This window comes from Paroedura picta, chromosome 16, assembly GCF_049243985.1.
Source record: "Paroedura picta isolate Pp20150507F chromosome 16, Ppicta_v3.0, whole genome shotgun sequence".
Lineage (NCBI taxonomy): Eukaryota > Metazoa > Chordata > Lepidosauria > Squamata > Gekkonidae > Paroedura > Paroedura picta.
The window spans coordinates 13434802-13461063 of NC_135384.1; the positions used below are offsets into that span (position 1 = coordinate 13434802).

The 26262-nt window shown below is 41.0% G+C and overlaps 5 protein-coding genes across 5 annotated transcripts; 4 read left to right on the top strand and 1 right to left on the bottom strand.

Moving 5' to 3' along the window:
• The first annotated feature begins 1690 nt into the window (after nt 1–1690).
• Nucleotides 1691–3522, top strand: LOC143825347 (olfactory receptor 4E2-like). Its single transcript, XM_077313371.1, has 2 exons — nt 1691–1886; nt 2584–3522. The coding sequence occupies exon 2, from the start codon at nt 2602–2604 to the stop codon at nt 3520–3522; it is 921 nt and encodes a 306-aa protein (XP_077169486.1). The 5' UTR covers nt 1691–1886; nt 2584–2601.
• Nucleotides 3523–8297: 4775 nt separating this feature from the next.
• Nucleotides 8298–9218, top strand: LOC143825348 (olfactory receptor 8S1-like). The gene has a single exon (XM_077313372.1). The coding sequence runs from the start codon at nt 8298–8300 to the stop codon at nt 9216–9218; it is 921 nt and encodes a 306-aa protein (XP_077169487.1).
• A 4819-nt stretch (nt 9219–14037) lies between these two features.
• LOC143825958 (olfactory receptor 5BS1-like) lies at nt 14038–17123 on the top strand. The gene is made up of 2 exons (XM_077314407.1): nt 14038–14181; nt 15272–17123. The coding sequence occupies exon 2, from the start codon at nt 15290–15292 to the stop codon at nt 16208–16210; it is 921 nt and encodes a 306-aa protein (XP_077170522.1). The 5' UTR covers nt 14038–14181; nt 15272–15289; the 3' UTR covers nt 16211–17123.
• Nucleotides 17124–20241: 3118 nt separating this feature from the next.
• LOC143825349 (olfactory receptor 5BS1-like) lies at nt 20242–21365 on the top strand. The gene has a single exon (XM_077313374.1). It carries the CDS (start codon nt 20403–20405, stop codon nt 21363–21365), a length of 963 nt encoding a protein of 320 aa, XP_077169489.1. The 5' UTR covers nt 20242–20402.
• Nucleotides 21366–25341: 3976 nt separating this feature from the next.
• On the bottom strand, nt 25342–26262 carry LOC143825350 (olfactory receptor 2D3-like). Its single transcript, XM_077313375.1, has one exon. It carries the CDS (start codon nt 26254–26256, stop codon nt 25342–25344), a length of 915 nt encoding a protein of 304 aa, XP_077169490.1. The 5' UTR covers nt 26257–26262.

The window sequence follows — 26262 nt, forward strand, 5'->3', positions numbered from 1 at the left end:
GAACCATTATGGTGTAGACTAGGAGCTGGAAGTCCCAGGTTTGAATCCTCAATCTGCCTATTGTACTATCAAAATAATTTAAATTAAAATATGGTCGAGGCAAAAAATTTTTTATTCTTTATTAATTTCCATTAAGAGATTTTCAATAGTACATTCCAAATATATATGTATATAACATTATTATTACCCTTATATAGGGGCAGTTAGATGTAATTTGGTTGAGACTAGGCACAACCCACAGCGACTGAAGGGCCCTTGCTCCTCTGCATCCCAGAACTCTACCAGAGTGCTCTGGACCTCTTTGAACTGTTGCATTGTTTACACTGTTTATATTGTTACAACTATCAGTGATTAATACTATTGTACGGTTATTCATATGTTATAGATTGTTTCATGTATTGTTCATATGTTCCATGTAAACCGTCCTGAGCCTCCAGGGAGGGTGGTAAAGAAATATAATAAATACATAAATGAATAAATTTTATAATCTTACATATTTATATGTGAGCATAAAAATCAAGGATCAAAACCCATGAACTTTTAGTGTCACCATTTAGCTACATGGAAGAAAATGCACATGTGAATATAGATATTTCTTCCCAGGAAGGTTTTTAAAAAATGTTATTGTATTTTCATGTGTTTTTAATTAAAATATACATTTGCATTCTATATATCTTCATGGAGGGATGTTATTAGGTCCCACTAACAATGAGCAAAAATATAGAACCACACATTGCAGTTTTATATGTTCTACCCATCAAGAAAATAAATTAAAAAGCAGCATTGAAATCTTAACATGTGTAGGCATGTAATCTATTTAAATTGCATCCTCTCTCTTTTAACAATGATATAATTGTCTAGGCTGGAAGAAGTTTGGCTGATGGTTGGCAATGGAATCTTAACATGATGATTGTTTTGATGATCCTTCCCTTTAAAATCTATATTTGATTTAGACCAATTTTGTAATATACTTTGGTCACATGCAGTACACATTTACTACTACTATTACTGCTACTACTATTAGATCCTTTGCAACAGCAGAAGCATTTTTGTTAATGTCACCTTGACAGCAGCAACAAGATTAGTATTAGATTAGTATTAGATGGGTTCCACCTTTAAGGCAACACAGTCACTTTAGACCAAGGATGCCCAACCAGGGGCATCCCGCAGGAGCAGGCCTGCAGGGAAGCCTCCCCCTGCAGTGGAGGCAGTTGGTCAGTGGGCCAACCAGAAGGTGCGGTTTACAGATAATTAAGATTAATTTTCTTCACTAAGACTAGCTTTCCACCACATAAAGAACTCTTTCTTCCATTTTACTGCTTCCATTACTTTGTTTATCATGCAGGGCTTTTAGAAATATCTGTTCATGCCTTTCCCAACCCATATTATAAATTTTATCTGAACTTCCAGAATCGTAGTTTTAAATAGTCCCCAAACTTTCCAAAGTGCCTCCTAACTTTTCTTTCCAGCATGGAATACATGGTTTTCTAGGTTCTCTCACACCGTGAATTGTAGTTTTCTGTTCTGTTTCCCGTGGGAATAATTAAGAATTCCAGGCAGGCTTTTAAATGTATCTGCAAAGCTGATCTGGGATCCTCATAATCAGTAGTAGTCCCCAATGAAACAAATTGCTGGATAAATACATTTATGAGGACTCATTCTTGTTACAGTCTACAGAACTATGTGGGAACTCATTCCCCTTGCAAGCTACAGAAAGCTATTTCATTACTAGCAGAACTTGTACTATCAGAAGTTGTACTTGTAGAAGATATAGAAGACTCAAATGAACACAAGGAAGTAACATGCCTCATTCTCAGTTTATGAGGCAAAAATTGGAGTCCTTCAAGAGAAATGGATTGCAATCCTTAAAGGAGTGAGCACAGTCAGTAAGTCTGCTTATGTTTACTGTAATGACTGAGGAATTACTAAAGGGTACATGAGAGATGCCGCTTTTAATATTGACTTCAGGGTTGAAGAAGGATTGGGGAGACCACGGTGCAAATCACCACTCTGAAAAGTATGTTAGACTGCACACTTCTTCTCTGACTTACTTAACTTTTAGAAATGTTTGGGAGGGGAAAGGGCATTGGACATTTCCCTGAGCACCTTGATCAAAGTATGGGATAAAGGTGTAATATGTAGCTAAAGTGGCACCTTCTTTATTTTTCAGCAAAACTGTAAACAGTGCATGCTATTTCAAAGAAAGAACAGAACTTGCATGATCATTGTAATGTATGTTTTATGCTGTTAAATGATGACAGAATAGCTTTGTATCATGTTCTAACAATAAAATCAAAAAGATTGGTTTGCAATATTCTGGAATGTATAAACATTATCACGGGCATGTAGAAAGCAATGAAACACAAGCTTTTAAACTCCCCTACACTACCATGTGTTGATTCCCAGCAATCTCTAGATCTCTGAGGAACTTGCTAGGAAACACAATTGGTTTTTGAAGGTTGTTTTCAACTTTTAAAAAATTCTATGGATGTTTGCCAAATTGATCATTCTACAAAAAAAAAAAGTTCTTCTGTTATATTCAGAGGGATACTTTTCATATAGGCTGTTTTCTCCTTTCCATAGGTCTCATGATTGCCAGTCATGGTAAGAAACCAAAGTGAGCAGGACTTCTTTTCTCTCCTTGGCCTTTCCACTGATCTTCAGCTCCAGATTCTCCTCTTCATTACATTCTTGTTAATTTATCTGTCAATAATAGTGGCAAATGGTATGATCATGCTGGCTGTAAAGTCCAACCCTAATCTTCAGAACCCCATGTACTTCTTCTTGAGTCATCTCTCTTTCCTGGATATCTGTTATTCTTCTGTCACACTCCCAAAGATGCTAGAGACCACCATTGCCAAGCAGAAGATTATATCTGTCAATGGATGCTTTGCTCAGTCATTTTTCATTATGCTTTCATCTAGCACAGAGGTTTTCATACTCTCATCAATGGCTTATGACAGGTACTGTGCCATATGCAAGCCACTGCATTATATGAACATTGTGAATATAGCATTCATTTGGAAGTTAGTGGCTTCTTCATGGACAATTGGATTCTTATATTCACTTGCAAACTCTGTACCATTGTTACGGTTAGAATTCTGTGGGTCAAATGTCATACAGCACTTCTGTTGTGAGCTCCCATCTATCATTTCTTTGTCTTGCTCAGACACATCCTTTAATCAAATGTTGTTCTTTATATCTGCTGGCACAGTCGCTATAGCCTGCTTTTTTTTCACTATGGGCTCCTACGTTCATATCATTTCGACCATCCTACGGATCAACTCCAGAGAGGGGAGGCAGAAAGCTTTCTCGACCTGCAGCTCCCACCTCATTGTCGTCATTCTATTCTATGGGACATGTTCCTTTCGCTATCTTAGACCAAGTTCAGTATCATCAGTGGTTTGGGATAAAATACTTTCCATACAGTATAGCATCCTCACACCATTACTGAACCCCATCATCTACAGCTTACCCAACAAGGAGATGAAGGCATCATTTAAGAAGATATTAAAATTTTGAAATTCTGGAACATTTAAAAAAATAGGTCTCTATCGAATGTACTACTCATCCACATTTCTTCTTGATTAAGTATAACCTAGCCTTATTAGATAGAACTGATATATTCGGTTATATCTCTTGCCCACATTTCCCCCTTTCTGAACATTGTACCAGCCACACCTGGGGCACAATAAGCAAAGGTTTTTAGCGTTAACTGTACATTTATTGCTCACCAGAGCCAGCATGGTCTAGTAGTCAAAGGATTCAGACTAGGAGCTAGAAATCCCAGGTTTAAATCCCTAATCTGCCTTAATGTATAATCAAAGTAATCTTAATGAAAAATTATAACGAATACATAAATGGTCTTACCTACCTCATCTTACCTATTCATGATGGTTGGAAAGACATTTAATTTATTTATTATAATTCTGGGGCATTTCAAAAACTAAGTGGCTGTACTCTGCATCCACCTTCTTGATTCTGTATAAATTTAGTTCACAAAGTAGAACTGATACTCCTTAGCCATTTCTGAACATTGTATCAACCACAGTAGAATTAGCAGGAGTTTTCTGCATATTTATTTCTTACCAGAACCATTATGGTGTAGACTAGGAGCTGGAAGTCCCAGGTTTGAATCCTCAATCTGCCTATTGTACTATCAAAATAATTTAAATTAAAATGTGGTTGTGGAAAAAAAACTTTTTATTCTTTATTAATTTCCATTAAGAGCTTTTCAATAGTACATTGCAAATATATATGTATATAAAATTATTATTACCTTTATATAGGGGCAGTTAGATGTAATTTGGTTGAGACTAGACACAACCAACAGCGACTGAAGGGCCCTTGCTCCTCTGCATCCCAGAACTCTACCAGAGTGCTCTGGACCTCTTTGAGCTGTTGCATTGTTTACACTGTTTATATTGTTACAACTATCAGTGATTAATATTATTGTACAGTTATTCATATGTTATGGATTGTTTCATGTATTGTTCATATGATCCATGTAAACTGTCCTGAGCCTCCGGGGAGGGCGGTATATAAATATAATAAATACTTAAATAAATGTTATAATCTTACATATTTATATGTGAGCATAAAAATCAAGGAACAAAAAACATGAACTTTTAGTGTCACCATTTAGCTACATGGAAGAAAATGCACATGTGAATATAGATATTTCTTCCCAGGAAGGTTTTTAAAAAATGTTATTGTATTTTCATGTGTTTTTAATTAAAATATACATTTGCATTCTATATATCTTCATGGAGGGATATTATTAGGTCCTACTAACAATGAGCAAAAATTTAGAACCCCACATTGCAGATTTATATGTTCTACCCATCAAGAAAATAAATTAAAAAGCAGAGTCGAAATCTTAAAATGTGTAGGCATGCAATCTTTTTTAATTGCCTCCTCTCTCTTTTAACAATGATATAATTGTCTAGGCTGGAAGAAGTTTGGCTGATGGTTGGCAATGGAATCTTAACATGATGATTGTTTTGATGATCCTTCCCTTTAAAATCTATATTTGATTTAGATCAATTTTGTAATATACTTTGGTCACATGCAGTACACATGTACTACTACTATTGCTGCTACTACTACTAGGTCCTTTGCAACAGCAGAAGCATTTTGGTTAATGTCACCTTGATAGCAGCAACAAGATTAGTATTAAATGGGTGCCACCTTTAAGGTAACACAGTCACTTTAGATCAAGGATGCCCAACCAGGGGCATCCCGCAGGAGCAGGCCTGCAGGGAAGCCTCCCCCTGCAGTGGAGGCAGTCGGACAATGGGCCAATTGGAAGGTGCGTTGTACCTTCTGATTGGCCCCTTCAATTGTCAGTCCAGACCAAGAGGCCAATGGCCCCTGTTTTCTATCCCAGACATGGCCCACCCCCCCTTAGCCAGCCAATTATTTATACCGCTCCCTGAGCATTTTACAGATTAATAAAATTAATTTTCCTCACTAAGACTAACTTTCCACCACATAAAGAACTCTTTCTTCCACTTTACTGCTTCCTATTGAGTCATCTCTCTTTTCTGGATATCTGTTTATCATTCAGGGCTTTTAGAAATATCTATTCATGCCTTTCCCAACCCATATTATAAATTTTATCAGAACTTCCATAATCGTAGTTTTAAATAGTCCCGAAACTTCCCAAAGGCCCTCCTTACTTTTCTTTCCAGTTTCTTATTCAGAAGCCCTCTTCTAAAATTATATATGGTGGTGGTGATCTTTTAAGCCATTTCTTATTTACATAAATGCTAAACTTAATAGTATTATGGTCACTGTTCCCAAAAGGTGTGATCATGTTTAAATTTCTCACCAGGTCCTGAGTATTGCTTAGGACCAAGCCCATGATTTCCTCCCCCTACTAGCTGGTTATCTTGAATATGTTGTTCAGTTTTGTTTACTAGTTTTATTTAGTGATTGTTACTCCGTGGTGTATACTGTAGTATTAACCCAGCCTTGAAGGAGAGCCTTTAGCTCAACTGAAAATACAATTGCCAACATCCAGTTTGGGTATTCCTGGTGATGCATGGGCTGAAGCATGGACAGGACAGGGTATGTTGAGCAGCAAGGTACAATGTCATAAAATTTGTGCTCTGGATTAGCCATTTTCCTGAGAAGGAGACAGCTTGTTAGAACTCACAGAGCTGAGTGGCAGTCATGATCAGCTGTAATGAGGGATTCTTCTCCTTTTAAACACTCTGGCCCAGCCTGCCAAGGTAGCTGTCATGATCAGCTGTAGTATGGAAGAGGGCTCTCCACCTTTCAAAGTCAAGGTTTGCCTGTGAAGTTGGGGGCGTGCATAATTAATGTCCAAAAGCTTCCTGGCATGGGCAGGACTCTGCCTGTAGTGTTTGGAACATTCAACACGTCATCAGAAGGATGCACAGTCATTTATATTGTATAGATAGATATAAGGATTTCTGCCCCCTTTGTGCCTCACTGGATGTCCTTCAAACATGCAAAGGGAGATTGGCACTTCTTGGTGACTAAAAAAGTTCAAGGTACGGAAGGACAGAAAAGGGAAAGGTTCTGATATTTATACTAAGAGCTTTGGCACTGGATAGCTTTAATTTAGAAATTGATTGAATGTGTCTAATAACAATGTTTTGAGATCCTTTTCTGTTTGGTAAATGTTTTTCCCCCCTGCATGTAACTGTAGTTTTAAAATATCCAGATAATTAATAGTGGCTTCTCCCCCTCTCATCCCCCATCCTTTCTTCTGCATGCTTAATTCCTAGGGGATTGCATCATACTTCTCTCTGTAGAAAAGTATTTAACACTATAACACTTAGTTATCCTGATATGAACACACAACACACTCTGCTTAAATCCAGGGGAGATACGTAACTGAAAAAAACATTTAAAATATATTAAGTATAAAATTGTTGATTTTATTAGGAAGTCACTAGAAAACGAATCCTTTTTATTATGTTATACAATAGGTTACTGGAGTCAGCCCTTTTAAAAAAATCCTTATTTATGCACAAAAATATATAACGTTTAGTGGGCATACAAGGGACTTCCACTTGAACCTGGCACCAGGATATGATGCCATCAGCTGCGACCACAGCAAGTACTATCTGTTCAGAAGATGGACATCTACATTCAGTACTGAAGCAAAAACCGTGGTATTTTTGTATCCATCTTCTATTTTTATGCTGAACCTAGTTCAAACTATGTAGTAGCAATCGATCTGTGATTGTGTTCTGGATGGAGTATGGTCTGTCGTATGCACTGGATTCAGGAGGGTTGGACTGAAATGCTAAGCTAAGGGAACATTTCTTCTTTGAGTCCGGAAACTCAAACTGCATGGTTTTCTAGATTCTCTCATACCATAAAATGCAGTGTTTTGTATCTGCAAATCTGATCTGGGATCTTCATGATCAATAGTAGTCATCTATGAAACAAGTTGCTGGATATCCCTTTATAAATGAATTTATGAGAAATTATTCTTTTGACAGTCTACAGAAATATGTGGGGACTCATTCTTGTTTCCATATTACTGAAAGTTATTTCATTACTAGTAGAAGATGTATTTGCAGAAGACTCAAATTAATACAAAGAAATAACATTTCTATTTTCTCAGCTCGTCATGCAAAAATCAGAATCCTTCAAGAAAAATGGATTGCAGTCCTTAAAGGAGTAAGCACGGGCAATGAATCTAGTCATGTTTATTATAATAGCTGAGGAATAATGAAAGGGTATGTGAGAGCTACAGTTGTTTATACTTACTTCATTGTTGAAATAGGATTGGGGAGACCACAGAGCATATCCCCAGTCTATCAAGTAGATTACTGCATGACCTTACATTTGGGTGGGTAGCCGTGTTGGTCTGAACTAAATTTGAGTCCAATGGCATTTTTAAGACCAACATTTCTTCTAAATTATGTAGATGTTTTGCCTTACTGAGTACCTCCATGTTAATCACGTAGCTGTAATTTTGCAGTATTGCAGCATTGTTATGGTGATGCATTTAACCATGAAACACTGTAGGTTTTTGTCCCCCTAGACTAACATAGTGCATTGATTCCCAGCAAGCTCAAGATCTCTGAGCAACTTGCTAGGAACCACAAATCATTTTTAAGACTATTTTGCATTTCTACTAAATTATGAGGAGGTTTTGGCTTACTACCTCCATGTTAATTGTACAGTTGCAAATTACGTGAAAATGGATGACAAATATATCACACGACAAAAAATGTTCTACTGTTATATTCAGAGGGATACTTTTCATATAGGCTGTTTTCTCCTTTCCATAGGTCTCATGATTGCCAATCATGGTAAGAAACCACAGCGAGGAGGGCTTCTTTTTTCTCCTTGGCCTTTCCACTGATCTTCAGCTCCAGATTCTCCTCTTCATCCAGTTCTTATTAATTTATCTGTTAACAGTAGTGGCAAATGGTATGATCATGCTGGCTGTAAAATCCAACCCTAATCTTCAGAACCCCATGTACTTCCTATTGAGTCATCTCTCTTTCCTGGATATCTGTTATTCTTCTGTCACGCTCCCCAAGATGCTAGAGACCACCATTGCCAAGCAGAAGACTATATCTGTCAGTGGATGCTTTGCTCAAGCATTCTTTATTATGTTTTCAGCCACTGCAGAGGTTTTCATACTCTCATCAATGGCTTACGACAGGTACTGTGCCATATGCAGACCATTGCATTACATGAACAACATGAATATAGCATTCACTTGGAAACTAGTGACTACTTCATGGACAATTGGATTGCTGCAAGGTCTTACAAACACTGTGCCATTGATAAGGTTAGAATTCTGTGGGTCAAACATCATACAACACTTCAGTTGTGAGCTCCCTTCTATCATTTCATTGTCTTGCTCAGACACATCCTTTAATCAAATGTTGTTCTTCATATGTACATGCATACTTAGTATAACCTCCCTTTTCTTCACTGTGATCTCTTACATTCATATCATTTCTACCATCCTGAGGATCAGATCCACAGAGGGGAGGCAGAAAGCTTTCTCGACCTGCAGCTCCCACCTTATTGTAGTGATTCTTTTCTATGGGACAGGTTTCTTCCGCTACCTTAGACCAAGCTCAGCATCATCAGTGATTTGGGATGAAATAGTTTCCATACAGTACAGCATCCTCACACCTTTTCTAAACCCCATCATCTACAGCTTGCAAAACAAGGAGATGAAGGCATCATTTAAGAAGATATTAAAATGGTGATATTCTGGGATATTTCAAAACAATATGTGTCTGTCCACTATACTCTTCATTCACATTTCTTCTTGATTTTTTATAAGTTAATTTTATTTCCAAAATTGAACTGCTGTATCAGGAAATATCTCTTGTCCCTCCCTCCTCATTTCTGAACAATGTACCAGCCACAGTCAAGTAACAAGTAGTAGTTTTCAGAGTCTTCTGTATATTTGACACGATTGCTGACACTGTGAGATGCAACTCTCTGGAATGGCATTAAGATGGCCAGAGCTTTACTAAATCCAACCCAAAAGAGAGGGTTGGCCCCTATTTGGGCACAAAGGAGGAGGCCCATACCCCATAGCCAACTGGCTGCAACAACCCGGAGCCCAAAGGAGACCTGCCACCACCTTTCTCAGCTGGGAAATCTGTTCCCTTGCCTCTGGAGATATCCATGAGGGAAGTGGACTGTACAAGGAGCCAAAGGTTACCCAGGTCACTTGGCTTAGAGCCCCTGACCACCTAGCAGGATCAGTCACACTCCTATCAGCTGGCCCCTTAATGGGACACCCAATACCTCAGGGTACAAACCAGCTCTCTACCAAGTGGGCTTCTCCTTGTAATGGGTCACTGACAAGTTACCTTTGGCTCTTCATCAATATGTCACCCCCCCCCCCCCACTAACATTATTACCATTGTATATGTTGGGAGCAGGGTATGGCTTAGGTTTAATTTGAGTGTTATCGTTTTCAAAATGAGCATGAAAATCATGTAATAAAATCCGGCAGAGAGGCTGGGCTTCATCATGAGGTGTCTTAAATAGGCCCTCATGAGCCCCCCTGGATTGGATGCTGCCATGTCATTTTTGGCTTGTTCCTCCTGCCATGTCAACTGCAGTTGTTGTTTAATCTTGGCTGCTCTTTGATGTAAAAATCTGTAGTTGTACAGTTTTTAATACAGGCTACTGAGAAATGCTAACTCACAAAACAGATACAACTATTGGTCTGAAGCAGCAGAAAACATGTGAGTCCAGTAGAAAATTAACAGCAACAAAGTTTTAGTCAAGGTATAAGCTTTTATGTGTTTACACACTTCCTCTAATGCAATGAATTGGGAATTACCAGTCCATGCATGTAGGTAGAGGGTGAGCAGAAGTAGTAGAAAAAGAGGACCTGTTTTTTTGAACCCTGAAAAAGTTTCAAACAGGCTTACAATTGCCTACCCTTCCTCTCCCTACAACAGACACCCTGTGAGGTAGGTGAGGCCACAGATGTCCCTGCAGGGCCACAGATGGTGCCAGCAGCAGCAAACGAAATGTGGGAGTTTCCTCATTCACTTATCCTGGGCCATCCAGGGAACTGTGCTGGGCCAGGGCTGGGATGGCGGCAGCATCATGCATAATCAGGAATTAGCCCCGCTGCCTGCTGCCACCACACTGTGAATAATTGTTCATAAGGGGGGGAGGGGGTGGCTCTTGTGGTCCGGGAGGTCCTCACCTACAGGGCTCTCCCAGCACCGGAAATCAGTGGGGTGGAGTGTGTCGGTATTGGATGGGACTCGGTCAAGAGTGTGGCTAACTGGTTGGTATACCGTCTGTCCCATGTGCCGCCAGATGTCCTGCCCTGTCTGCTGGAGGCAGCCGCCGCCTGGGCATTGCAGGACCCCAGGCTCTTGATCCTGGGCGACTTCAATGTCCACACGGACGCGCCCCCTTCAGCCCATGGTGGAGACCTGGTGTCATCCATGGCAACACTGGGACTTTCGTAATTTGTTGCTGGGCCCACCCATCACTCTGGTCACACACTCAACTTGATTTTCGGTGCTGGTATACAGGTGGATCTGGATACAGCTCTAGCTGTGCCGTGGTCAGACCACTATGCCCTGCGGGCCCGGCTCAGGATACCCCCCCTCCAGTTGGGCAGCGGGTGCATTCTAGCCCGCCCGCGGTGACTCATGGATCCAACTGGATCCCGGAATGCTCTGTGGGACCCGGTGCCTCCTGGCGACTCACTAGCAGCCTTGGTGGCGGAGTGACGGCCGCCATAGATGAGATCGCCCCTAAATGTCCTCTCTGCCCTCGATTCAAACGGGCCCCCTGGTATACCGGGGGACTTCGGGAGAAGAAAAGGGAAGTGAGACGACTGGAGTGAGTGTGGCGGAAGACTCGCGATGAAGCTATGAGAACATCTTATCGCACGCTTATGAGGGCGTATGAGATGGCGGTGAAAGTGGCAAAAGGTGAATTTTTTGCTGCGGAAATCGCGTCTGCAAGCTCTTGCCGGGCCCAATTATTTCGGGTAGTTAGATCTCTTACTGCCCTTGAGGGGCGCCAAAATAGTAGCAAATTGGAACTTGGCTGTGAGGCATTAGAGAGATATTTTGTGGACAAAATCTCGTCACTCCGCCGCGATCTTCCCGCCACAGTTAACATGGTAAACAAACTAGAGGGCTGTTGGCCGCCTTTGAGGGTGACATTTGATGGCTTCAGATGGCTCTCCTTACCCGAAGTAGACAAGTTGCTAGGCTCAGTTAGGACGACCACTTGCCCCCTTGACCTCCGTCTGTCATGGCTCCTCAAGGGAGGTGGCCAGAGGATAGGAGGCCAGCTCAGGAACATTATCAACCTCTCCCTGGAGTCAGGGGAGTTCCCTGAGCAGCTGAAGGGGGCAGTGGTTCACCCTCTCATGAAAAGATCCACACTGGACCCGCGGGACCTTGCCAGCTACCGCCCAGTGTCGCACTTGGCATTCCTGGGCAAGGTGGTTGAAAGGGCCATGGCAGACCAGCTCCTGGCATTCTTGGAAGACACTTCGGCACTCAATCCATATCAGTCTGGCTTTCGACCTGGCCACGGGGTGGAGACGGTGCTGGTCGCCCTGTTGGATGACCTCCGCCGCCAGCTGGATAGGGGCGGGTTGGCAATGCTGGTTCTTCTGGACCTGTCGGCTGCTTTCGACATCGTGGATCACGAACTGTTGCTCCACTGCCTCGCCAGCATGGGGATACGGGGCACAGCTCTACACTGGATACGCTCCTTCTCCAGTACTGGACCCAGAGGGTTGCAGTTAGGGGATGTGTTCTCGCGCTCCTACAGATTCCCTTGCGGGGTCTCCCAGGGCGTGGTCCTCTCCCCCACATTGTTCAACATCTTTATGCACCCTCTGGCCCAACTGGTATGGAGTTTTGGGCTGGATTGCCACCAGTGCGCTGATGACACCTAGCTCTATCTCCTCATGGATGGCCACCCGGGCTCCCCCCTGGACCCATTTGCCAGATGTTTGGAAGTGGTGACGGAATGGTTCGAGCACTCAACCTCTCTAAGATGGAGGTCCTGTGGCTATGATGTAGGGGGCGGGACCAGGAAGCGCGCTTACCCACCCTGGCAGGGACGCAACTCACCATCGCGTCCCAGGCCAGGAATTTGGGTGTGACCATTGACACCTCCCTGACTTTTCCACCTTCGCCAGGCCCGACTACTAGCACCCTACCTGTCCCCCAAACACTTAGCCACAGTGATCCATGCAACGGTCACCTCCAGAGTAGATTTCTGTACCTTGCTCTACGTGGGCCTTCCCTTGTCCTTGATCCGGAAACTTCAGCTAGTGCAAAATGAAGCTGCTAGGGTCCTCACCGGCACACCTTGGAGGGCCCACATCCAGCCAGTGCTGAGGCAGCTGCATTGGTTGTCAATTGCTGCCCGGATCCGGGTTAAGGTTTTGGTTTTAAACTTCAAAGCTTTATGCGAGTTGGGACCCACATACCTGAGTGACCGGCTATCGCCCTATGCCCCTCGAAGGGCCTTGCGCTATCTGGGTGAAAATCTGCTGGTCGTTCCCAGCCCTAGGGAAGCACGTCTGGCCTCGACCAGGGCCAGGGCCTTTTCAGTCCTGGCCCCAACCTGGTGGAATGAGCTCCAGGGAGAGCTGTGGGCCCTGCGGGATCTTTCAACGTTCCGTAGGTCCTGCAAAATGGAGCTCTTCCACCAGGTTCATGGTTGAGGCCGGGGCTGATAATATAGATATACGCCCCCCCCCCCAGGATTTGGGATTGGGACATGAAGTAAATATCATCAAGACCTCCTCTCCACCCGCCAGTAGTGGGAGGGGGGAAGTTGAGTTGCCGATCTTTGCCATGCTGGTAATGTTGGTAATTTTATTATTGTCTTTTAATGGGGTTTTAATGGGGATTTAAGGATGCTGTAACGCACCATGAGCCACAAGGGAGTGGCGGGAAATAAATCTAATAATAATAATAGTAGGGCTGTATCCCACTGGCTGGTCTGCTTCTGAAAGAAAAGGGATGGATCCCCTTTTTGTAAGATTCAGAATTGCACCTGTAGACCCTTGACTTTGTATCCTAGGGGAGGGCTCTTGGCTGTTGAACTTTGTATCTAGCACTGAAGAGATGGAGAGTTCCAGGCAATATCCTTCAGTAAATGAAAATCTATACTGAAATAACATTTACTCTATACTACTTTAATTGACACTTGACACTCATCCCAAGATTGGCCAAAAAGAACAAGAAGAAAGAAAAAAACAATAAAAGAACATGAAGATCAGTCTAGGGGTACATTGCTTCTTTGTGTCGGGGAACATGGAATACATGGTTTTCTAGGTTCTCTCACACCGTGAAGTGCAGTGTTCTGTTCTGTTTCCACTGGGAATAATTAAGAATTTCAGGCAGGCTTTTAAATGTATCTGCAAAGTTGATCTGGGATCCTCATGATCAGTAGTAGTCCCCAATGAAACAAGCTGCTGGATAAATACATTTATGAGAACTCATTCTTCTTACACTCTACAGACCTATGTGGCAACTCATTCTCCTTGCAAGCTACGGAAAGCTATTTCATTACTGGTAGAACTTGTACTTTAAGTACTTGTAGAAGATATAGAAGACTCAAATGAACACAAGGAAGTAACATGCCTCATCCTCAGTTTATGGGGCAAAAATTGGAGTCCTTCAAGAGAAACGGATTGCAATCCTTAAAGGAGTGAGTACAGTCAGTGAGTCTGCTTATGTTTCTGTAATGACTGAGGAATTACTAAAGGGTACATGAGAGATGCTGCTGTTAATATTGACTTCAGGGTTGAAGAAGGGTTGGGGAGACCACAGTGCAAATCACCACTCTGAAAAGTATGTTAGACTGCACACTTCTTCTCTGCCTTACTTAACTTTTAGAAATGTTTGGGAGGGGAAAGGGTATTGGACACTTCCCTGAGCTCCTTGATCAAAGGATGGGATAACGGTGTAATATGTAGATAAAGTGGCACCTTCTTTATTTTTCAGCAAAACTGTAAACAGTGCATGCTATTTCAAAGAAAGAACAGAACTTGCATGATCTGAACTTGCAGAACTTGCAGAACTTGCATAATGTATGTTTTATGCTGTTAAAGGATGACAGAATAGCTTCATGTCATGTTCCAAGAGCCTCTTGTGGCGCAAGAGCCTCTTGTGGCGCAGAGTGGTAAGGCAGCCGTCTGAAAGCTTTGCCCATAAGGCTGGGAGTTCAATCCCAGCAGCCGGCTCAAGGTTGACTCAGCCTTCCATCCTTCCGAGGTCGGTAAAATGAGTACCCAGCTTGCTGGGGGGTAAACGGTCATGACTGGGGAAGGCACTGGCAAACCACCCCGTATTGAGTCTGCCATGAAAACGCTAGAGGGCGTCACCCCAAGGGTCAGACATGACTCGATGCTTGCACAGGGGATACCTTTACCTTTACCTTTACATGTTCCAAGAATAAAATCAAAAAGATTGGTTTGCAGTATTCTGGAATGCATAAACATTATCACAGGGATGCAGAAAGCCATGAAACACAAGCTTTTTAACTCCCCTAGACTACCATACTGTGTTGATTCCCAGCGATCTCTAGGAGATCTCTGAGAAACACAATTGTTTTTTGAAGGTTGTTTTCAATTTTAAAAAAAATTGTGTGGATGTTTGCCTTACAAAGTACCTCTATGTTATTCACACACTTGTAATTTAGTTGAAATTGGATGACAAATTTATCATGATACAAAAAATGTTCTTCTGTTATATTCAGAGGGATACTTTTCATATAGGCTGTTTTCTCCTTTCCATAGGTCTCATGATTGCCAATCATGGTAAGAAACCAAAGTGAGGAGGGCTTCTTTTATCTCCTTGGCCTTTCCAATGATCTTCAGCTCCAGATTCTCCTCTTCATCCAGTTCTTGTTAATTTATCTGTTAACAGTAGTGGCAAATGGTATGATCATGCTGGCTGTAAAGTCCAACCCTAGTCTTCAGAACCCCATGTACTTCTTCTTGAGTCATCTCTCTTTCCTGGATATCTGTTATTCTTCTGTCACACTCCCAAAGATGCTAGAGACCACCATTGCCAAGCATAAGACTATATCTATCAATGGATGCTTTGCGCAGTCATTTTTCATTCTGCTTTCAGCTAGCACAGAGATTTCCATACTCTCATCAATGGCTTATGACAGGTACTGTGCCATATGCAAACCACTGCATTACATGAACATTGTGAATATAGCATTCATTTGGAAGTTAGTGGCTTCTTCATGGACAATTGGATTCTTCTATTCACTTGTAAACACTGTGCCACTGTTAAGGTTAGAATTCTGTGGGTCAAATGTCATACAGCACTTCAGTTGTGAGCTCCCATCTATCATTTCTTTGTCTTGCTCAGACACATCCTTTAATCAAATGTTGTTCTTTATGTCTGCTGGGATAGTTGGTACAGCCTGCTTTGTTTTGACTATGGGCTCCTACGTTCATATCATTTCGACCATCCTAAGGATCAGCTCCAGAGAGGGGAGGCAGAAAGCTTTCTCGACCTGCAGCTCCCACCTTATTGTAGTGATTCTTTTCTATGTGACAGGTTTCTTCCGCTACGTTAGACCAAGCTCAACATCATCTGTGATTTGGGATGAAATAGTTTCCATACAGTACAGCATCCTCACACCTTTTCTAAACCCCATCATCTACAGCTTGCAAAACAAGGAGTTGAAGGCATCATTTAAGAAGATATTAAAATGGTGATATCTGGGACATTTCAAAACAATATGTATCTGCCCAGGTTACTCTTCATTCACATTTCTTCTTGATTTTCTATAACCTCATTTTATTTCCAAAATAGAACTGCTGTATCAGGAAATATCTCATTTCCTGGTTAGAGTACAACTAATTACTATCTAGATTTAAAGTAGAGTTTCAGCAACCGCTAAAACCAGAGGCTCCAATACCAGAATTTAAACATTTGGTAATTGAAGAGAAGCCTCACTTGCAGGGTCAAATATATAAACTGCTATTAAGGTATGAGATGGAAATGGAACGGGTTAAGCCATGTATGATTAAATGGATGCAAAACATTGAGACAAATGTGACAATAGAACAATGGGAAGTAGCATGGTCTAGAATCCCTAAGTATACTAATTGTCAAATACTTAAAGAAAACTGGTATAAAATGTTTTACAGGTGGTACGTGACACCAAAAGTGATTGCCAAAATTGCTAGAAACTGTGATAACAAATGCTGGAAATGTGGTGACAAAGTAGGTTCTTTCTTCCATATGTGGTGGAAATGTGAAAAAGTGTATATGTTCTGGGCAAAAATACACACCATTGTGCAGAATATGTGCGGTCTTAGGTTTCCTATGAAAGCTGAATCTATGCTATTAAGTATACATCTGCAGTGCCTCCCAGCTTATACCCAAAGTCTATTCTTCTATGTGACGACGGCAGCAAGACTAGTTCTGGCCAAGAAATGGAAAATGCAAGAATTACCTTTGATAGAAGACTGGTTGAACAAACTAGCGGACTTTGTAAAGATGGCCAAACTGACACTGATAGTTAATGGAAAAACAGAAGAGGTGTTCCAAGAACAATGGGGCCCTTATCTGAATTATTTAAGAAAATAAACTAAAAGGGGACATGAAATGGGGAATTAAGTGTATCAAATGAAGAGCATAACTTATCTTTCTTTGTATTAACAATTTATACTATTTGTTCTGTTCTATCTTTATCTTTATGAAAATAAAAATATATATCGCAAAAAGGAAATCTCTCTTTTCCCTCATTCCCTGTTTCTCAACACTGTACCAGCCAGAATCAAGGCACAATTAGTAGTTTTCAGAGTCCTCTGTATATTTGAGACATGACTCTCTGGAAGGGCATTACCATGGCTGCCACAGCTTTACTAAATCCAAACCAGAACAGAGAGTTGGCCCCAATTTGGGCACAAAGGAGGAGGCCCATACCCCACAGCCAACTGGCTGCAACAACCCAGAGCCCAAAGGCGACCTGGCACCACTTTTCCCAATTGGGAAATCTGTTCCCTTGTCTGTGGAGATATACATGAGGGAAGTGGACTGTACAAGGAGCCAAAGGATCACAGGGGTTGCAATGTGTCAGCCTTATGTGGCAATTGATCGAGAACATGGCCATCTGGGTGGTGTACCATTGTCCCACTGCATCACCTGATTCCCTGCCGGGCCTTCTGGAAGCAGTGGCTACCTGGACATTGCAGTTCCCCAGGTGGTTATTTCTGACCCAATTTGAGCCAATCAGCATGTTGAAAGGATTGTGTCCAGATTATTCAATGTGGGGTGTGTCCTTTGAGACAGAACACAAACACTACTTTACTGTTGTGTACAATTAACACTAGCGAGCTGGAAATGTCTCTCAAAAACTAACCCTTCTTACAAATTATATAGCATCTGCTGATTATAATATGTTGTTCTTTTGATAAAGAAATATGGGAAGAAATAAATCCAGGTGGAAATAGCTTCTTCCTCTGGGAGTTAATCTTGCCTTGCTTGGTTGGGGAATGATGTTCACACAAAACAGAGAACACATAATCACAGTGCATCCTAACAGGCCATTAATGTTTGAAAAACTCATGGATTCTATCAGAATTGAGCTCAGAGTTTGGTTTTTGTCCCTCCGTCTTAAACATTCACTGTAGATCATGTACTCTTCCATCCTACTGTTTATGCTCATATCAGGTGAGTTCATCCATTTTTTAAAATAAAATGTTTATATATGATAGCCACAAGTATAAGTTCCTGAACTGCTTGATATATTTATGTTTATATCACAGCTGAGCCAATGGTAAATTGGCAAATATTGTCAAGTACCTAACACAGATCCAATTTTGTCCCCCCCAACCCTTCCAGAATTTCAGAAATGGTTAGTCAGAACCCATTTGGCAAACATGAGGAACTGAAATGGATAGATCACTGAATGCCAAGAGTTTGCAGACATATTATGTCCTGTGATCTAAGTTCATGCCCGATCTCCATTCATGTCCAAGGTATTAATTGATCAGTTGGTTGTCAGATACTACTGGTTGTAAATCACTATATAATGTATTTATGGAGAACAGTGAAGAAATTATGTTCAAAGACAGTGGTAACTATAACCTACAATATAGATTCAAGTGAGCAATTGTATTGGTCTGAAGCAGAAGAACAAGAATCAGTCCAGTAGAAAATGAAGACCAACCAAGTTTTATTCAATATATAAGCTTTCGAGTGCATGCACACTTCCTCAGTAACAACGAAATGGGAATTACAAGTCCTTATTGGTTATCTTGGATATCTTGGTCAATTGTGTTCGCTAGTTTTACTTAGTGTGATTATTACACCATGAAGCCCCCACCGCTCACTGGCAGGGGAGTGGCATGCCACCCTCCCACCACAGTGGGGGGATGACCCATTCTGCTCCGTGACTCCACGGAGTTGACAGGGACAAGAGGCATCCATGCAGGGAAGCCATGGCCTGGCTCCTCCGATTATGCACGAGGCTGGCTCGACATAGCACTCACCGGTGCCTGTAGCAGCTCTGGGAACATGGTAGAATCTACGTTCCCTTACCATGGGCTTTCCAAGGGACACAACAAACTGGAAGTGATTTCATCAGCTGCAACCACAGTAAGTAATATCTACTCAGGAGATGGGAATCTACATGCAGTACAGAAATAGTCTTTGAGCCCATCTTCTTTCTTTACACTGGATCAGTTTCCAAACTCTAGTAAGGTGCACTTGATCTGTGATTGTGTTCCAGGTAGAGTGTGGTCTGTAGTATGCAATGGATTCAGGGGGATGGGATTGGAATGTTAAGCTAGGGGAACATTTTTTATTTGAGCCAGGGAATTTGGACTGCATGATTTTCTAGGTTCTCTCATACCATGAAATTCAATGTTCTGCTTTATTTCCAGTGGGAATAATTAATAATTTCAGGTAGGCTTTTAAATATATCTGCAAAGCTGATCTGAGATCTTCATGATCAATAATAGACAACAGTGAAAAAAACACTTGGAAATCCTTTTATGTATGAATTTATGAGAACTTTTTCTTGTTGCAGTTTTATAGAAAGTTATTTCATTGCTAATAGGAAACATACTTGTAGAAGATGTAGAACACTCAAATGGACACAACGAAGTAACATTACTTTTTCTTCCAGCTTATGATGCAAAAACTGGAATCCTTCAAGATAACTGGATTGCAGTCCAAGAAGTGAGCTCCGCCAGTGCAATTGGTTATATTTATTGTAATAGCTGAAGAATAACTCAGGGGTTACCTGAGAGCTACTGATGGTTATAGTGACTTCAGGATTGAAGTGGGATTGGGCAGACCACAGCGCAAAGCCAAACTCTGCCATGTAGTTCAGTGGATGATTGTAGACCTGTCACTTTTTCTTTACCTAATTTACCTCTGACTGTTTTGAAGAAAAATAACACTGAACACTGAGCTCCTTGACCAAAGGATGAGAAAAAGATGTAATATGTAGCTGAAAAGGCATCTTCCTTATTTTTCAGCATAACTGTACATTGTACCGGATATTTAAAAGAAAGAACAGAACTTTAATTATCTTTGTACTTCGTACCTTTATATTATGGGATAATAACTTCCAGTCATATTCTGACAATGGAAGGAATTGATTGGTTTGCAGTATTCTGCATTAAGCCATGAAGCCATGAAACCTCCATATTCATTGATGATGTTATCCGTTCAGTCGTGTCTGACCCTTGGCGATTCTATAGGAAAGTCTTCACCACGCCTCCCTGTCTCCAACTGCTTCTTTTAGTTGGTTCATGGTCATCCCTGTATCGGCTTTGATAGTGTTGAGCCAGCAGATCCATATTCATTACACAGTTGTAATTTAAGTCAAATTGTATGGCAACATGATCACACTACAAAAAAAATTGTAACGTGTTGTGTTCAGAGGGGCAAATGTCACTTCCTTCTTTCCATAGGGGTCATGGATTGTCAGTCATGGTAGGAAACCAAACTGGTGAATGCTGCTTTGCCTTTCTTGGCCTTTCCAATAATCTTCAGCTTCAGAGTCTCCTCTTTGTCCTGTTCTTGTTAATATACCTGTTAACCATAGTAGCTAATGTTATGATCATGCTAGCTGTAAAATCCAACCCTAATCTTCAGAACCCCATGTATTTCTTCTTGAGTCATCTCTCTTTCCTTGATGTCTGCTATTCATCTGTCACACTCCCCAAGATGCTAGAGACCACCATTGCCAAGCAGAAGACTATATCTGTCAGTGGATGCTTTGCTCAGGCATTCTTCATTTTGTTTTCAGCCACTACAGAAGTTTTCATGCTCTCGTCAATGGCTTATGACAGGTACTGTGCCATATGCAAACCACTGCATTACGTGAACATCATGAATATAGCATTCACTTGGAAGTTAGTGGCTACTTCATGGTCAATTGGATTCTTGTATTCACTTGCAAACACTGTGCCACTGACAAGGTTAGAATTCTGTGGGTCAAAAATCATAAAGCACTTCAGTTGTGAGCTCCCTTCTATCATTTCTTTGTCTTGCTCAGACACATCCATGAATCAAATGTTGTTCTTCATATCAGGGGGCACAGTTGGAATAGTCTCCTTTTTACTCACTGTGGTCTCCTACATTCATATCATTTCTACCATCCTGAGGATCAACTCCACAGAGGGGAGGCAGAAAGCTTTCTCTACATGCAGTTCCCACCTCATTGTAGTGATTCTTTTCTATGGGACAGGTTACTTCCGCTATCTTAGACCAAGCTCAGCTTCATCAGTGGTTTTGGATGAAATACTTTCCATACAGTACAGCATCCTCACACCACTACTGAACCCCATCATCTACAGCTTACCCAACAAGGAGATGAAGGCATCATTTAAGAAGATGTTAAAATGGTGAAATTCTGGGACTTTTAAAAAAATAGGTCTCTATCCAATGTACTACTCATCCACATTTCTTCTTGATTAAGTATAACCTAATCTTATTAGATAGAACTGATGTATTTGGAAATATCTCTTGCCCATCTTTCCCCATTTCTGAATATTGTACCAACCACTGTTGGGGCACAGTTAGCAAAAGGTTTTAGACCGTTTATGCACTGGGAACTTCATTGCCCCAGCTTCCATGCAAGAACACAAATCAGGGCGGATGAGGTGCCAAATGCTCGCCCATGTGGGTGGAGGAAGAGGTGGGGCAACCTGCCATGACTAAAACTCCAGTCTGCAGCCCGGCATGAAACCTCCAGTGCATAAACGGTCTTAGAGTTATCTGTATATTTGTTGCTCACCAGAGCCAACATGGTCTAGTGGTCAAAGGAGTCAGATTAGAAGCTAGAAATCCCAGGTTTGAATCCCCAATCTACCTTAATGCATAATCAAAATAATCTGAAAAATTATAAGGAATACATAAATTGTCTTACCTACCTCATCACCTATTCATGCTGGTTGGAAAGACATTTAATTTATTCAACATAATTCTTTCATTAAATGTATTTTGTTAGTACCACACAAATACATGTATATATAATATTATTACTCTTGTTGTTTCATTGGGGGTAGATATAATTAGATGTGATTTAAATATGATTTATACTCTTACACTTTAATTTGTGAGTATGAAAATCCTGGAACAAAATCCAAGAAATTTGTAATGTTACCATTTGGCTATATGGAATAAAATGCACCTGTGAATGATTATTAACATTTCTTTCCAGAAATGTTTTTTTTAATGTTACCATATTTTCTTGGTTCACTTTTTAATGTGCCCAAAATGAATGGTGAAAACAAACCATCTTCTCCAAATGAAAGCTTTACCAAAGGTAAACAGATTCATTATTTTCTTTACCATGAAGTAAAGAAGGCAACCCACAGGTTCCATACATCCTTAGACAGGATAATGTATGTTTTCTTAAAGGATAGATTTTGGAAGTAGTTGTGAGGAAGAGTCATACTCAAGGAAAGTTTTATGTATCTTTGTTGTCTATTTTATGGGCTAGGATCACTGAAAGTTACTAATGAACACTGGATTTTTGCCTTATCAATATGACATACCAGAAATATGCACTGCCTCAGGGGCCACATACAGGTCATTGACAATTTACTCCTGGCTCTTCCCCAATGTGTCACTCATTCCACCTTCCAGAAAAAGTCATCCAGAGTATTGCCCAGTAGAACTTGTGGTGGGAGCAGGTAGTTCCCACATTAAAACAGCTACAGATTGGAGGATGGATAATCAGTGAACTTATTTGATTTGTATGCCTCATTCCCACATTGAAGGTCCCAGATACTCTAGAAACCCACTAGGGCAGAGTCTGCACTTACTTTGTTTATTCCATTGTCAATCCTGTTGAATTCAGATTGATTTGAACTCAGGTCTTCCTCTCCCCCCCCCCATTGAAACAGGAAAGTGTTCTGCATGTGGTTAGGGTAGTTCAGAAGGGGGGAAGCCAAGCACATCCTCTTTTTTTCTTTTCTTGAAGGGGGGGGATCGAAGAAGGCAGAGGAGGGAGAAAAAAATCCAAGACCGACAGAAGTTGAGAGAACTTAGGGGCTTCTTCCTTTAAGGCAAGCTTGTCACATGAGCAGCTTTGGCCAATCAGGGAATCTCTATCACAGAGCAGAGCCCAGATTCAAAATAGCCTGCTTTCTCAATCCAAATCTTAAAATATTGAGAGTTAAAAGCACTCTAAGATATCACACAATAAAGGTAGGGTCACTCCGGATCAATCCTTCTTGCTGCAGAAGGAAAATTTAAATTGCCCAAAATCAAAATGGAAATCACATTCTGTGTAGATGGCAGGGACTGAATCGACCTGGGATTGGAATAAAAGCTCAGTGCAGTTTACACCTTGATCAAGAAGTCAAGCTGACAGGTCGGTGGTTATACAGATCTTCCTTTTTCCCTTTCTTGAAGATGGAAACAACATTCACCCACCTCCAAACATCTGGTACCTCACCTGTTCTCCAAGAAGTATAAAAAATAATGGACAGAGGTTCAGAGATGACATTTGCAAGTTGTTTTAGTACCCTTGGATGCAATTCATCTGGCCCAGAAGACTTGGATTCATTTAAATAAACTAGGTGTTTATAGATTGCTCCCACAGTGATCCTAGGCCACCATTCCCATCCCCCTGTTGTGATACGTTTTTGCCACATTAAGCACTATTTCCCTCACAAGAGAAGACTGAAGAGAAATCAGAGTTAAGAAGTTCAGCCCTCTCTTTATCATCTGTTATAATTTCACAGTCTTTTCCTCGCAGTGGTCCAACATAGCCCCTACTCTTATTCTTTCTTGATATATAACTAAAGAAGCTTTTTTGCTGTTTACCACTTCTTGCTAGCCTAAGCTCATATTGAGCTTTAGCTTTTCTAATACTCTCCCTTCAATCATTGGTTGTTTATACTCATCCTTGGCAATAAGGCCTTCCTTCCATTTCCTAAATGACTTCTTTTTTATTTCTCAAATCATTTGACAGCTGTTTATTTCTCCTTCCAGGTATAGATCCATGTGCTACATACATGGCAGCTTTATATGTGCTAGCCACCAAGAAAGATATGTATAAAAGTGGTGCCTGAATCTTAACATTTTTAGGTTTGTAATCTGTTTTCATTGTTTTCCCTCCTCTCTCTTTCAACAACAATGTAATTGTGTAGGTGTGAAGAAATTTGGCTGATGGCTGGCATCTTTATGATAGTTTCTATCCTATTTTTAAAATATTTGTTTTATTTATATCAAGTTTTTAATGGCCTTTGGCTATACACATTGCACATTTACTACTAGTACTACATTTACTACTACATTTACTACTACTACCACAACTTCTTTGCATCATCATCATCCATCCACTCATTCAACCATCCATCCATTCATTTGGTTGATGTCACCTTGAGACAAGCCCAGTTTAAGGATTTGCAGGGTCCATAGTACCAGAACCAGTAGAGCCATAGCAGAACACAACTGGAATTGTTTCTTGTGCTGCACAAATAATGGTGGGGCACCCTTTCCAGGGATATTTGGAACTGTGGGAACAACTGACACCTTTACTTTGCCAAAGACATTTACTAGAATTCTCCTGAACGTAAACCTTTCTTAGATAAAGAAAACAACAATTTTAAAATTATGAGTACACTTTGATTTACATGGTTCACCTTAACACAATGTTATTTACAGGGTTCACATTCACACAAAATGTTTATGAGACTTAAAAACAGAAAAATCCTCAATTATCTTAGACATGTCCATTTCTCTAAGTAACTCATGCTCAAGACTTGTCAAAGAGAGATGGTTCACTAATGTTTGACAGGGTGAGCCAGTGCTCATGCTACATTCTTGATTCGTTTCAATTTTGAAATATGAGTGTTCACCACTGCAGTTGGTGACCATTAGAGAGAGGTATATCTTTAACGCAATCATAATCATAATATGGGCTACCATTACAGTCTCAAAACAATGATTCCAGTCCCAAGGACCATCCTTCTACACCTGAGGCTGTCATTCCAGATTCCAGCACTGAATGCAGTCCCAGGAACCAACAGTCCACTCGGGGGGCTATTATCCCATTCCCAGAGAAAGGATAATACTGCCGTGGACTGCCTTTCCTCACTGGGGGCTGTTAAACTTCTCCCATGAACTGTCATTCTACTAGGGAGCTGTCATTCCAGTACCACAGCAATGATTCCAGTCCCCATCGGAAATTGCCCAGCCACTGGACAAGTAGTAAGGCAGGTCATATTCCTGGTGTGGATATGTTCAAAGAGAGACTGTTGCCCAAGCTCTCATGGAATGGGAAGGTTCAAGACTTTTCCTCCTGGTTCTCTGATACTTCACTACATGGAGGCTTGGTTTTAAAGAATCATCATAATCGAATAAAGTATTGTCATAATCCAATGAATTCTTTTATTGCCTCCTTCACATCCTTGGTTTTAAGGCTGTAGATGATAGGGTTCAACATAGGAGTGCAGATACTATACTGAATGGAAAGGATTTCATCCAGAACTAATGAAGAGATTGAGTCAGGTTTCATATATCGAAGCCAGCTAGAGCTATAAAATAAAACCAGAACAATGAGGTGGGGAGTGCATGTAGAGAAGGTTTTCCTTTTAGCTTCTGCTGAAGCCATTTTCTGGACTGTAGAAAAAATGTGGAGATAGGACACTGAAATAAGAAGAAATGAAGAAATCCCAACTGCATTACCGGTAATAAAAAATATGATCCTATTTGTGTAAATGTCTGAGCATGATAAAGCAAGTAAAGATGGGTGTTCACAGCTGAAGTGCCTGATCATATTTTGGCCACAGAACATGAGGTTCAACAAAGGTAATGTGCTTACCAAACCTTGTATGAAACCTATGGTCCAAGCACCTCCTACGAGCCATCTACAAACCTCTCTATTCATAATTTGTACATAATGCAGAGGCTTGCATATGGCAGCGTATCGATCAACTGCCATAATTGCAAGAAGATACAGTTCTGTACATCCTATCAGAATGACAAAGAAGATCTGGGCCATGCAGCCATTGTATGAGATGGTGTGGCTTGAAAAGAAATTTGCTAGCAGATTTGGTCCCGTAGCTGATGAAAAGCAGATGTCAATAAAAGCCAGGTGACTAAGGAAAAAGTGCATGGGGCTCTGGAGGTCATTTTTAATCCTTATTACTGTAATAATAGCCATATTTCCCAGCACAGTTGTGGCATAAATAAACAAAAACATCAGGAAGAAGAAAATTTGAGCTAGTAGGTTGTCTGAAAATCCCAAGAGGACAAAATAAGTCACTGCGGTCTGATTTTCCATTTCTTT